The sequence below is a fragment of the Drosophila montana genome, unplaced genomic scaffold (assembly GCF_035044405.1).
Source record: "Drosophila montana isolate Dmon_TW-CO22-7 unplaced genomic scaffold, ASM3504440v1 contig_3829_1, whole genome shotgun sequence".
NCBI lineage: Eukaryota > Metazoa > Arthropoda > Insecta > Diptera > Drosophilidae > Drosophila > Drosophila montana.
This window is the reverse complement of record NW_026998699.1, coordinates 282,153-294,323: the sequence shown is the minus strand read 5'-3', so window position 1 is coordinate 294,323 and position 12,171 is coordinate 282,153. Positions and strand designations below refer to the sequence as shown.

At 38.7% G+C, this 12,171-nt stretch overlaps 2 protein-coding genes across 3 annotated transcripts in view; one reads left to right on the top strand and one right to left on the bottom strand.

Moving 5' to 3' along the window:
* The window catches only part of LOC135437567 (bicaudal D-related protein homolog), a 28,209-nt gene that overhangs the window by 2,466 nt on the left and 13,572 nt on the right, over positions 1-12,171 (top strand). The window lies entirely within an intron of this gene.
* LOC135437589 (protein phosphatase 1 regulatory subunit 36-like) lies at positions 8,389-10,111 on the bottom strand. Its single transcript, XM_064695569.1, is given in 2 exon segments — positions 8,389-9,544; positions 9,546-10,111. Coding segments are annotated over 2 exon segments (1,446 nt in total). The 5' UTR covers positions 9,941-10,111; the 3' UTR covers positions 8,389-8,493.

Below are 12,171 nucleotides of genomic sequence, written 5' to 3'. Positions count from 1 at the left end.
TTTAATTTTGATTTTTCTTTTTTGGCTTAGCACACGTGTCTTTAATTCCCAGCTATTACTATAGCTATCTACATATATGCATAATTTAGTGCATATCGATTGCTTTTTGTACACACGAACGCGCTCCACCTGTTCCACGGTTCAATTGCAGTAATACACATTTTGTCAACTGCAATGCATTAAATATTTAGACACGCGTAGTACATGACAGCCATACACACACACACACACATACATATGTATTCATATACCAAATGGATGGTCAACAAAATGTTTGCCTGACATGTCACATAGAGAATTCACGGTAAAAGTGCGCAGTAAACTAGTGAACTATATATGTATGTATGTACATATGATACACATGCAAACATACATATGTATGTATGTGTATATAGTAGTTATCTACGTAATGTTATCGATTTTCCATGACCGTTTACTTTGCATTAGTTGCATGTTTAAGTATTAAAACCGTTGCAGCTTTACCGTTCTTTTAGCTCTCTTTTATCAGCCCAACACGCGCAGCCGGCGGCCGCCTGATAGTCAAATACAATGGCAAGAAACAGCCGCAGGTTTGTTTAGCTTCATCGAATGTGTCTGTGCTCTGCGACCTTGAACCACAGTGGGTGGCGCACCTGTTTACACACAGCCAATAGACAATTTCCTATGGCTCTAATAAACCACACAGCTAATGCTCAGATAGCGATTGGCGTTGAACGGGAACGTTCTGGTTCAAGGCATTATGTACATATGTATGTACATACGCCCGGCTCAAGTTCGTGGCCGTTCATTAGCATATTACTTGCTGCGTACTTACCCAAAAACTATTTGCCCATCCTCCCCCTTTCTCCTGCCAGGTGATAGTTAGGCTAATGGCCATGTTCTTTTCGGTTGACAAGCGAACTCTGTTTTCTTATCAATTATATTGACTTTTGGCTATTTGTCATGTAAACGCAATGTCAATGGAACTACCCGTTGGAAATACAATGCTACATTCTAGGAAGTGTAGTTGAACTCCGGTGTCAGTAACCCAGACAGAGGACGGAACAAAACGTTGAACTTGAATTTGCGTTGCGTATGCAAGTTTTTGGGGAGGGGAGCTTTACGTGTTGGCTTAGTCATGCAAAGAGTTGTAATTTTTGTTGGGGTTTTTTAAAAGCGTCGCATGACTTCATCTTCATTTCGAAAGTGCGATGGTCACTCTAGGGAATTGACCCAAAAATTGACCCAGCTCAAGGATAATATTCCGCTCACACTTTCATTGATTCACAGAAACATTTTATAATATGTTTCCCATGTCTTTGGATGACCTATTGATTATTGATAGTCTGATCGTATGCCTATTAAGAGCCCATAAGAAACCATTAGCCATCTGTGGAGCATTGCCCATTCAAATTATTGCGCCCATCTAGCGTAACAGTAACATTTTCCCATGTTCCACTTTTCATTAACTAAAAACAATTTGCTCTAAGCTTTTTTTCGACCTGGCCCCTACGAAATTGGTCAAGCCGCAAAGGTCAACTGCGCCGTTGAGCGGCTCAATTTGTCATTTCGGGCGTTACAACGGAATACGAAAATATTTCAATTCATTTGCAAAGTTCACTATCTGTTCTGGCACACAGGACTTGTGGCATGTGGATGCCGCATAAATCTCGCGCCTTGGCCACCTTGACATCAGTTAAGGGCTTCAGTTGGGGCTTATCGTTTGTCAAGTGACGTCTAGACTTCGGTTTTTGCGCAGCTTTTGCGTGTTTTTGGCATATGCAAAAATAAAAAAAAATAAATAAAAATTATAAAAATGTTGTCTAATTAATTTGGAGGCTCTGCGCGCTTTTGGACTGCTCGCTGATGCGTCATAATCACAATGCCATTTGCCATTTACCATTTGTTGTTGCTAGTCGCTGGTCATTTTAGTTGATGTCCAGGCCCAGAGTATACTATGCATCAGTATAATAGTTGCCAAAGCTATGGCTGACTGACGTAATTAGACCTGGGACTGGTCCGTTGTAGGTGTTGCTTCGAGTCATCAAGCGCGCCTTTATTTTTTTTTTGCGGTCTGCTGAAGCGTGTGTGCCAATTTACGAGCATCGGCTTTTATTTTTAGCTGGTTTCATTATTATTTTCTTTTTTGGCCAACATTTGTAATACATCTAACATAAGTATATTGCTTTGCCTAATTCTGATATGCAAATGAGTTCACAGGCAACTGCTTAATGCGCACTTATTAAAATTGAAAACATTTAGATATTGACATATTTTTCTTATAGTTCTTTCAACTTAACAGAATTCTCACGCATTCCGAAACATTTCATAGCTTAACTCTTTTATCGAACATCTTCTCACGTATGTCTTCGATATCTCCGGCTTTTTATAAGAAAAATATCAGAAAGCTTTTAGTTCCATGGCTGCACTACAATATCTAGTTCACAGACGAACGCCCGAAAAAAAAATACTGCTGTTATTGCCATTGTCTGGGAAACAAGTTTGTACGCCCAACTGGCTGACCATGTTTCTTTTTTTACTTATATTTTGAAACTAAACCCGTTCGGGAGAACAATTGCCGATTGGGCTATCAATTGAAGTCATAGCTTAGTTCGGGTCTGTCGTTTATCACGATTTACAGCCAATTGTTGTTATTATTTGTGAAGAAATGAAAGGAGATTGAATCTCTGAAATACTCAAATCCCCTACCTGACCCCTTTACCGCTCGATTTTATGACGTGCTTTGTCATTTTGTGAAACAGTCACATCAAAAAAATAAACGTATACCAACTTTTGTGTAGGCGTGCGATACGCTTCATATTAATACAAACATATATGTACTATATATGTACATAATACAACTTGTTGTGGCTACCCCTGGCCTTTTCAAAAGTCTATATCCGTCTCTCCGCTTTTAATAAGTTGAACGAGCTTACGATTTTATTGTTTGTTTGTTGTGTTGAGCAACCAGTTTTTCTAATTTATTAAGCAACTTTCGTACTCCCATTGAATAGAATGGCTTTTTGTCAGCGGCAGCAATTTATTCTTGAATCAATTACGATTAAAAAAAAAACACAACACTTCGCTTTGGCCCCCAAGAACTTGGTAATTTAATTTGAGTGCGCTTTGATTAGCCTTGATTACAACAGGATGCATTTAGCTGCAGAGAGAACAAGTGGAAGTGAAACACGTAATGAACGTAAACGTTTCGATTATTAATCCTTGGCACAGTTGGCAATGCGAGCCATCGACAATTCCCAACACTGCCAGACTGCAGACACTGGTCAACACTTAAGAGTTGCCCATCAATAACAAAAATCGCCTATACATGAGCTTTAATTTTGATTTTCCGCCTTTCGCCCACTAAACAACTGACTCACATGCTGTCCATATAAAGTTCGCCGATCTTACGCGTATCTTCAACGCCTAAGAACAAAACATCGTGTGGACAAAGCCGACCCACACGCAAATACATATATGTACATACATATATTTTTAACGAACTATATAACTAATTTTTTTTGTTAACTATAACCATAGCTCAGGTTAAATAACATTAAATGCCATTCTGAACGCAAGTTTCCCAACATTTTAATTTTTTTATTATTATATGTTTATGTTCAATGTTTCACCAAAATTCAAAAAGTCGGCTCACGTACCTTTTTGGGGTGAAGTCATCAACATATCGTCGCTGTCCGATGTCCGACAATTTATCGACGAACTTGCAAAAAAACAAAAGCAAAAACAAAATTTCAAAATTAACTCATTTGCATGTGAGTGTGCGAGCTTGTACGTTCCAGTTGGCGAAAACCAGTTTCAAAAAATGTTTTTGTTTTTTATTTTATTTATTCATACACACACCTACTTACATAGTATAATTTCGTATATTCTTTGATTGCTGATTCACATTCGGAGAGTGAATCTCAGTGCGAAAGCTCATTTCCCTCTCATTTCCCTAACTCGCACACGCAAGAAATTTGGCTAATTTGTAGAATCGACTTCTTCGAAATTGCGTGGCACGCAGTTTTATGACTCTGAGACCCCCGTAAACCTCTCGAACATAACCTGGTTAATAGTTTAGGTTGGCAGTACCCTGCAAATTAAGGTCGCTCGGCATAGTTGCTGTGATTATTATATGTATTTGCGTACATTGGACTGGGCCTGGTGCTGACCCGCTATGGTCAGCCCATTTACCACTTACCACTTGCCCAGTAATAGCATTTCTTTCTTTGTTGATGGTCTCGTATGGTCCGCAAATGTCATGGTGACTGTTTCTTTTTTTTTTATTTTCTTACGGCTCGTACAGCTCGGCGGCCTATGGCAAATTACTTTCCTTGTTGGGCTTTGGTTTTGTTTTTGTGTGTCACAGGGGAAACTTAAGTTTTTAATGCGGATTTTCCGTATTATTTGTGGGGCCCTTTTGCTTTTTAAATCATTCCCTTTGCGCAGCTAATGAGCTTTGTTGCAAAAATATAGCAAAGAAATATTTCGCACATGGATCTGATTGCCGTTTCAAAAACGGTCTCAAGCGGGTTTTGAACTCATCATCGTTGCAAAGAGTACTCTTAAAACGGTTTCGATTTTTATTCAGTTCCTTATTATGTGTTTATGTTACTCTTCACTTCCAGTGTTAAGTAACATTGTTTTTAGCGTTACCAACCAGAGTTCGGTATGTCTTGCTTTGACACAAGCCACCTCGGGTTGTATCGAAATGTTTTCCATATTATTTTTATTAATAGCATAAATTATCATGTAGATATCTATTATATATAAAAGGCATTTAAAAGCAGAGAGTTCTATTAAACTTGTTTCCATTCTTATACATATTGAGTTTCTTATTAGATTTTCATTTTGCTGCGTGCTATTTATTTCCAGTGTTGACAAATCTCTTGCAAATTTGAGTTCGTTATGCCTTGCTTTGGCACAAGACGCCTCGGGTTCGATTACCGCTAAGGGCAAACGCCCAATTGTCGTATTGATATGCTTCTAATTGTATTATATATTTTTTTTAAAGTCATACATTATTATTTATATACCTTCTATACATAAAAAAGGCATATAATTGCAGACAGTTCTGTTAATAGGATTCAGTTTCTTATTAGTTTTTCCTTTTGCTGCCTGCGTTTCATTTCCACTGTTGATTTTATTTTGAGTTGCAAACGAGCTCGAATCCAGCTGGGAGCAGACGCGCACCAAATATTTTTATCGAAAAGTTTTCAGTAATATATGTTTTAATATTAGTTTGTATTATATTTTAATTAGTTAATATTTCTATATATTTATTATACATAAAACAGGCTCATAATTAACATATGCTAATTGCTACATTGCCAAATTGGGATTCAAGGCACGTTTATTTGGCAGCAGTTGCCATGTTTTGTGGCAAAAAAATGTTTAGTTTTATATTTGCAAATTCTCCAACCTTGAAACAAATGCCCAAAAATATCCATCAGCTGCTGGGTAAGATTCGAATAGTCATTTTGCTGCAATTTCTGTCGGTGTTCCATGGTGCTGTTCGTTAAGGCGTCGGATCGCCACAAATTAGAAATCGTGTGTATTATTTGTCATTTACAGGCAGCCCTGGGTTCGTATTATGTCAATTTCTGATGGGGTGGTGGTTAACACAGCTCTACTTAGAGTAAAGAGGGTCTCCCATCAAAGGAGAGAGAGGGGCATATTTGGGGTTGTGTGTGCCCCTGACATCGATCGGAGAGAGAGGCTGACATCGATCGGAGAGAGAGGGCCTTTAATCTTACAACACCCACTCGCTCCCATCCCCCCCCCCCCCCCCCCTCCTTCCCACTCCTGCTCTTCACAACAGTTGTAATTCCACAGCCGAGTAATCGCTGGGTGGTTGGTGGTTAATTGCGTTGGAGTTTTAGTTAGATAGGAGAGGTAAGACGGATCCAAGTTCTGTCGAGCAACCCTCTCTAGGTTGAGTTTTGTTATTTTGACCAACTAATCAACTCTAACCAGTTTTGAAAACATCGAGAAAATTAAAAGAAATTCGTCTTTTAATGTCGAATGAAGCATTACAACTCAGATACCCTGTGTGTTGTATATTGGTATTTGTCGCACGGTCTTTGTGGGCTGATCAAATTACATAGCTGTGGACTTCAGCTCAGCCTTCAGCTTTAATTCATGATCAGCTAACTGTAGCTTCAATTACGGTAAAACAACATTTCCATGTAATTTAATAAACATGGCGTTTTGCAGGAAGCAAAACATTGAACGCTGCTGCATGTCCGCCACAAATTAAATTATAATCATATTTAATATTGATTTAATTTTGAGAGAAAAGAGAGAAAAAATTACATAATACTGTCATGGCCATTAAGAGTACCCTCTGCGAGGAAACGGTAACAAATTGTTGGTCTGCTGCCCGTCTGCCAATCATTCGAGTCTCTGTCAAAGTTTATTGATGTGCAAATTATAAACTGGCTCCATGGCTATAATTATCGTTCATGCCATGTCGGGGTATTTGATAAAGCAGTCTAGCTGCAATTTGTGCCTGACATTGGCTGGCAGCTTGTTGACTCCCAAGAGACTTCGAGCGGGTCGCCCCAGACGAAGATCCAAGACTATCACAACAATGAGACACCTTCTGCCACCTTCTATCCATTGTTGCTACACACCAAACAATATTTGGTTCCCATGTGGCATGTGTGTGCGAGTGTGTGTGTGAGTGTGTGGCTGTACATACTTTTATTTAATTTTGCCCTCTTACTCAAATACTAATTTTGATATCATTTTTTTTTTTTAATTTTTGTAACGAATTGTTGAAGGTGAAAGCATTTTCACTTTCCAAAACAATTTGGTGTCAATGCGAAACTTGGGAACAATAGAAAAAGAGTTTATAATATGATCTAAATAAAAGGCTGTTATATTAACTATGTATATATGTGCATAAATACGTTAAATTTGTGACTTTGAATGGATAAATTGGTATCAGAATTTCAAGCGATTAAATCCCATAACAATATGCAAAAATCTACTTTATGTCTCCATAAAAGAAATGCAATATTAAGTCGATGAACTAGTTCCAAGAACCGAATCCGAGGCGAGGCACTGGTTCGCACCATGAACCATGCCGACATGGTGTCAGTTATTATTGTTATTTTTCAAATAATTAGATAACATTTTATATCTTTTAGTAACTAGGCTTTTATATTGTAAATCGTTTTTGATATTTAATCATATCATATCTCTGTGCACTTATCATGCCAGCCAACCCGCTCACAAACCTTTTTTTTTCGAGCCACTGACTCACTGGTATTTAATAAACAATATCTTTATATACCACTACAAAGACAAACATATATATATATGTATATGTATATTTGTATATTTGTGTAGGGGCCTGCTAATTGGCCAGCTTTCATTGCAATAATAAAAATATTTGAATTGTGACTAAGAGACAACGAGCCCAATTGGCAAATTCAAAGGCCAACACAAATGCAAATAAATATACTCATATATGTGCCTATGTGTGTATGTGTGTATTCACATTATACGTGGTATGCGTGTGTGCGGTTATATGAATGTGTGTATTTGTAATATTCATGTGCGTATATGCCAATCGAACGTTAGCATGATGACAATAATAGACGATTTCACAAAATACGATACCCCAAGCCAAAAGAAACGCACACACACACACACACACACACAAAACAATTAAGTTTGAATGCTCTTGGCTAAGAGATACCCTGTAACCTGTCTGAGCCAGGCCAAGGTGTATAAGTTCTCCTCATCCCTCTGGTTTGCTTTTGTAACCTACACAGAATATTGATATGAGGTTATATTCTATATTCAGAGTACTTCGGGGTTCGGCTTACTGTAGGCAAAATAGTGGAGATAAGCATTCGCAGATACCCTTTTCTTTTATGTTTATCACTCCAGGGTATTAGACAAAGTCAGAGTAGTTAAAATAAACAGAAATTGGCAAAACTTTTGTCTTGCCTCACGCAATATCTGATAGCAAATGTTGAGTGTCAGCCAAAGTGGCCCAAACAATGTGTCAGTGAGGGGGAGGGGAGAGCCGACCCCCCGCTCTTGGGTTAGCATTTGCGTTTGAGCGTGTTTAATTTAATATTGGCTTATTGCCCCTCAACTCCATAGACTGTAATTTATGCAGCCCCTCCAAGCTGAGGAAATGCTCTGCTCTTTAGTTCGAACTAGATTGGTTAGACAATATAAGAAATATAGATATTGGTTAATTAGAAAGCTGTCTGGGTTCTGGTCCTTTATCGCTTTATAGATGAGCATGTTTATGTGAATGCGAACTTGGAGACTGAGCTGGCATTGCGAGGGTTGAAATATGACCCACAAAAAAAAGTGTAGCAAATATTTGTTATAAATTCGACTTGGATAATTTGACAAAAAAAAAACAAAGGTCTTGTAGAAAAGTAGTTTGACATTCGGTTTTATTGCTTGGAAATTTGAAAAAGTTGAGTGTGAAATTTCGAATCGAATTCCCACTTGATTGATTAATTTACACTTCTAGTTAAGCAATTAATTGAAATAATATTCCGTGCCCTTCCTCTTATACTGTACCGTGCTGCGCTGCACTTCCGTGTCCGTATCGAAATTGACAGTCTTCTTCTTCCGCAACCTGGACATTACGCGGAAGTAATTGGCAACAATCGTCGGCACCGCCGGCCGCTTCATTTCGGTGATGAGCTGCCTCTCGCAGCGTATGAAGATGTCGTAGAGAACGCCGCCGGAGCAATAGTATTTGATGATCTTCTCGCGACGTAGCCAGTTGGCTAGCGTTTCTTCGCTGCACGACTCGTAGATACGAAATACCTTGTAGTACTTATCAAAGTGCTTCGACAATTTGCGCACCTGCATCTCGCTGATGTTGGGTATGCGTAGATTTGGCTGGCGTAGAATATAGTAGGGATCATACTGATTGGAGAAGTTGGCATAGCGCACCGATGGCCAGTTCAGCGTGAGTATGGTATCGTATAGGGTTTTTGGATTTCCCAGAATGCCGTGCACCACATCGATCATACGCAATTGGGGCCCCGGCACTATATATTCCAGCTCGAGTTCGGCTATTCGTGAATCGCTGCCACGATATTTGCGCTCGCCTATCCATAGTATGGGCATATCCTCTTCTGCTACACTCTTTAGCTCCTGAATCATCGGCGAGTTCTGGCTGCGATAGTTGAAAATCTTCATATTACGGCCATAGAGCAGAGATCGTTCTACGGCTGTGAATTTTAGATAATCCGGACGGTTCATTAAAAAGTGCTCCGAGCGAAAAAGTCGATTCATTTCCATTTCGATTATGAAATATGCCCGTCTATGCATCGTGATCCACACGATCTGAGTGCAGACCGCCAAAAAGTGTTTGTGAAAGAATCGATCGTTGATCTTGGACGAAATATTGACAATCTCTTTTGTATGGTAAAATTTCTTCAAAACATCATTGCCCATTACGATAGTGCTATAATTTCTAGCGACCAACATGCGATATTGACTCAAGTACGTTGAGAATATTTTCTTCATTTCATTCGTCTGCTCACTTTGGACCTGCGCCAGCTTGCCGGCCAGCTCGTATCAGAATGAACTCCACCATGCGCAGAAAATACTCAAAATAGATAATTAGAGCATGGATAAGTCTATGCACAGCTGGCATGTGCATAAATTCAATAAATTTCGACGACAAAAACTCTTTCGGCATTAGGAACAGCACCAGATCACGGACATCGTTGATGACCACAGTGTCCGCATCATATGTGGTATCGGGACGTACAAATACCTGGCGAAAGATCAGCTCCTCCTCCTGATTGATGGTCCGAAGAAATTTATATCCATTTGTCTCAACATAACGTTCGTTTGTGTGCTCCAAATCGAAATGCGCCTGAAAATGCAATCTCTCGGCCTTCTCATCCCAGGACCATTTGCCACTCTGATACTTTGGGGCGGAGTTGTCTACGTGTATGCGCTGCATCGTGGACAACAGTTATGGACATATAGTGTACAGCTTCTTAGCTAGTCTTTTCCTCTGTTTTGTATGGGTATATGTGGTATATGTTTGTATGGTATATATGTTGTTTGTTTGCAATGTTTGTTGATCGTATTGTGTATATGTAGCTTGTGTATTTGTCACTTGACATTAACTGGAAGTCTACTATTCGAATCGAATCAATAGATCTGTCCTATTCTCTTAAGAAGGACTTTTTTAGCAACTATAAACTTGAGACAAAAAAGTTTCTTCCTATATTCAAAACACCTTCTTCGCGATTTTCATGATTTCCAAATATTTTATTGTTCTTAGTAATTCGTATTTTGATTTTCCGTTATTTCACTGCCTCTCTTCTATGCGATTTTCATGAATTCAATTAAGCCCACAATATTCTGATGATTTATGATGAGTAAGACTTTTGTATGAGTGAGAGATAACGGGAAGAGAGCGGAAGCGATAGTAAGATTTAAATGGAATTGATTTAAAAATATTGCATTAATTTCATCGATTAAGTCAATTATTGGCTACTGCATTCAAAAGCAGCTCATCGAAAGCTAAACAACTGGCAAGCCGCAAGGTCATACAAAATGAACAACAATTAAAATCCAATTTGATGGCCAATCAACGAATTGATAAAGATACATGGGTTTTAAAACTTTAAACAAGAGATACAAATAAAACAAAAACTAACCACGGATGCTGAAACACACACATCCCCGTGGGCAAGTTCAAATTCCAAAGCACATTGCAAAATCCCATCAAATTGGTTTAACTACAAATTTGACCCATTTGCTCGGCTGCGCATGCGCGACTGCGCAAAGAAGTTGGTATAGAAATGGGGCTGCACTCGAAATAGTTTCAAGATTTCGATGTTGCATACTACATATATACATACTATATACACATATAAATATAAACATATATAATGCAGGTTGGTTGGCTTGCGAAATGATGTAACGGCTTTTGGCTAAACGGCATTAGTTTTGCGCATTTGGCAAAGTCTTTTTCTGTACCCTGTTTCCATAGAATGTATAAGGAAGGGTATACTGGCATTTCGTATAAATGTAAAAAACAGGCAGAAGAAGGTAGCTCCGACCTTATGAAGTATACGTATATATATATTCTAGATCAAGACGAGGAGCTAAGAAAATCTTGATGTATATACATATATATATCGTGTACAGATCTTACAGATATCTCAAACCACTTTCATATTGGTAAATGTCGATTTTGAGAGGTAAATGGATATATATATATACATTTTAAGAGCATTTCTCTTCCCAATTCGACCTCACTTTTATAGGAAGAGTCTTGCACTTTCGTAAATAAAATTCGCATTAAGATCGAGGTTGTTTATAAAAAAGGATAATCTATAGATTGGGGCTGAGTTTAGTAAAGCCTAATCGTCTGCATAAGGCACAGTTTAATGCTGCGTATAGGGTATCTCCTAGTCGAGCACTCTCTATTAAAGTATCCACACTAGTTTGATTTTGTTTTTTCCTTCTTTGATTTGGATTTGTTTTTCTTCTGCTTCTCCATTGTTTAAGGCTGCAATGCAACAAAGCTGCCTGCTGCCTGCTGCCCCCTCCCTCCCTCACTCTCGCTCTCTTTCATTCCCTCTCTCTCTCTCTCTCTCTCTCTCTCTCGTTCTCGCTCTGTCTTTGTCTGCATTGCATTTAACTGTCTCCCTTACTCGTGTAATTAGCGCTCTTTTGTTATTGTGTGGGGTTTGCGTAAATGTTTCTGTTTTTCGGATATCTCCTACAAAGCAACTTATGTAGATGCATGTGTAGCTTGTATTTGAGTTGGGTTCCAGTTTTTCAGCATTTTCGTGCTTCAGGAAACCATTTAGCATAGTCTGAGAACTAAGTCGCTTGTCACTTTGTTTTGCGCCTCCTCTGCAATTATTTACAACTGGGTAAAAGGTGTTTTTATTGTTGTTGTTGTTGTTGTTGTTATTGTTGGATAATGTGCGCTTAACTGGCTGAGTTATGGACAGATTGCCACACATCTTTAGGTAACGGGCTGTTGAGCCAGGAGCTGCTATTATTAAAACAGTTTCAAGCCAAGTTAACTGCATATGTTAAACGTTAGCTATAAAGTTAAAGTGCCTGGGAGCTGTTGGTTAACGAAATTATAGGGTGTTTTTTCTTTATAGGAGACATTTGGCCAAGATTAACTATACAGCAATAACACGTCACACAATCAGTATTAAA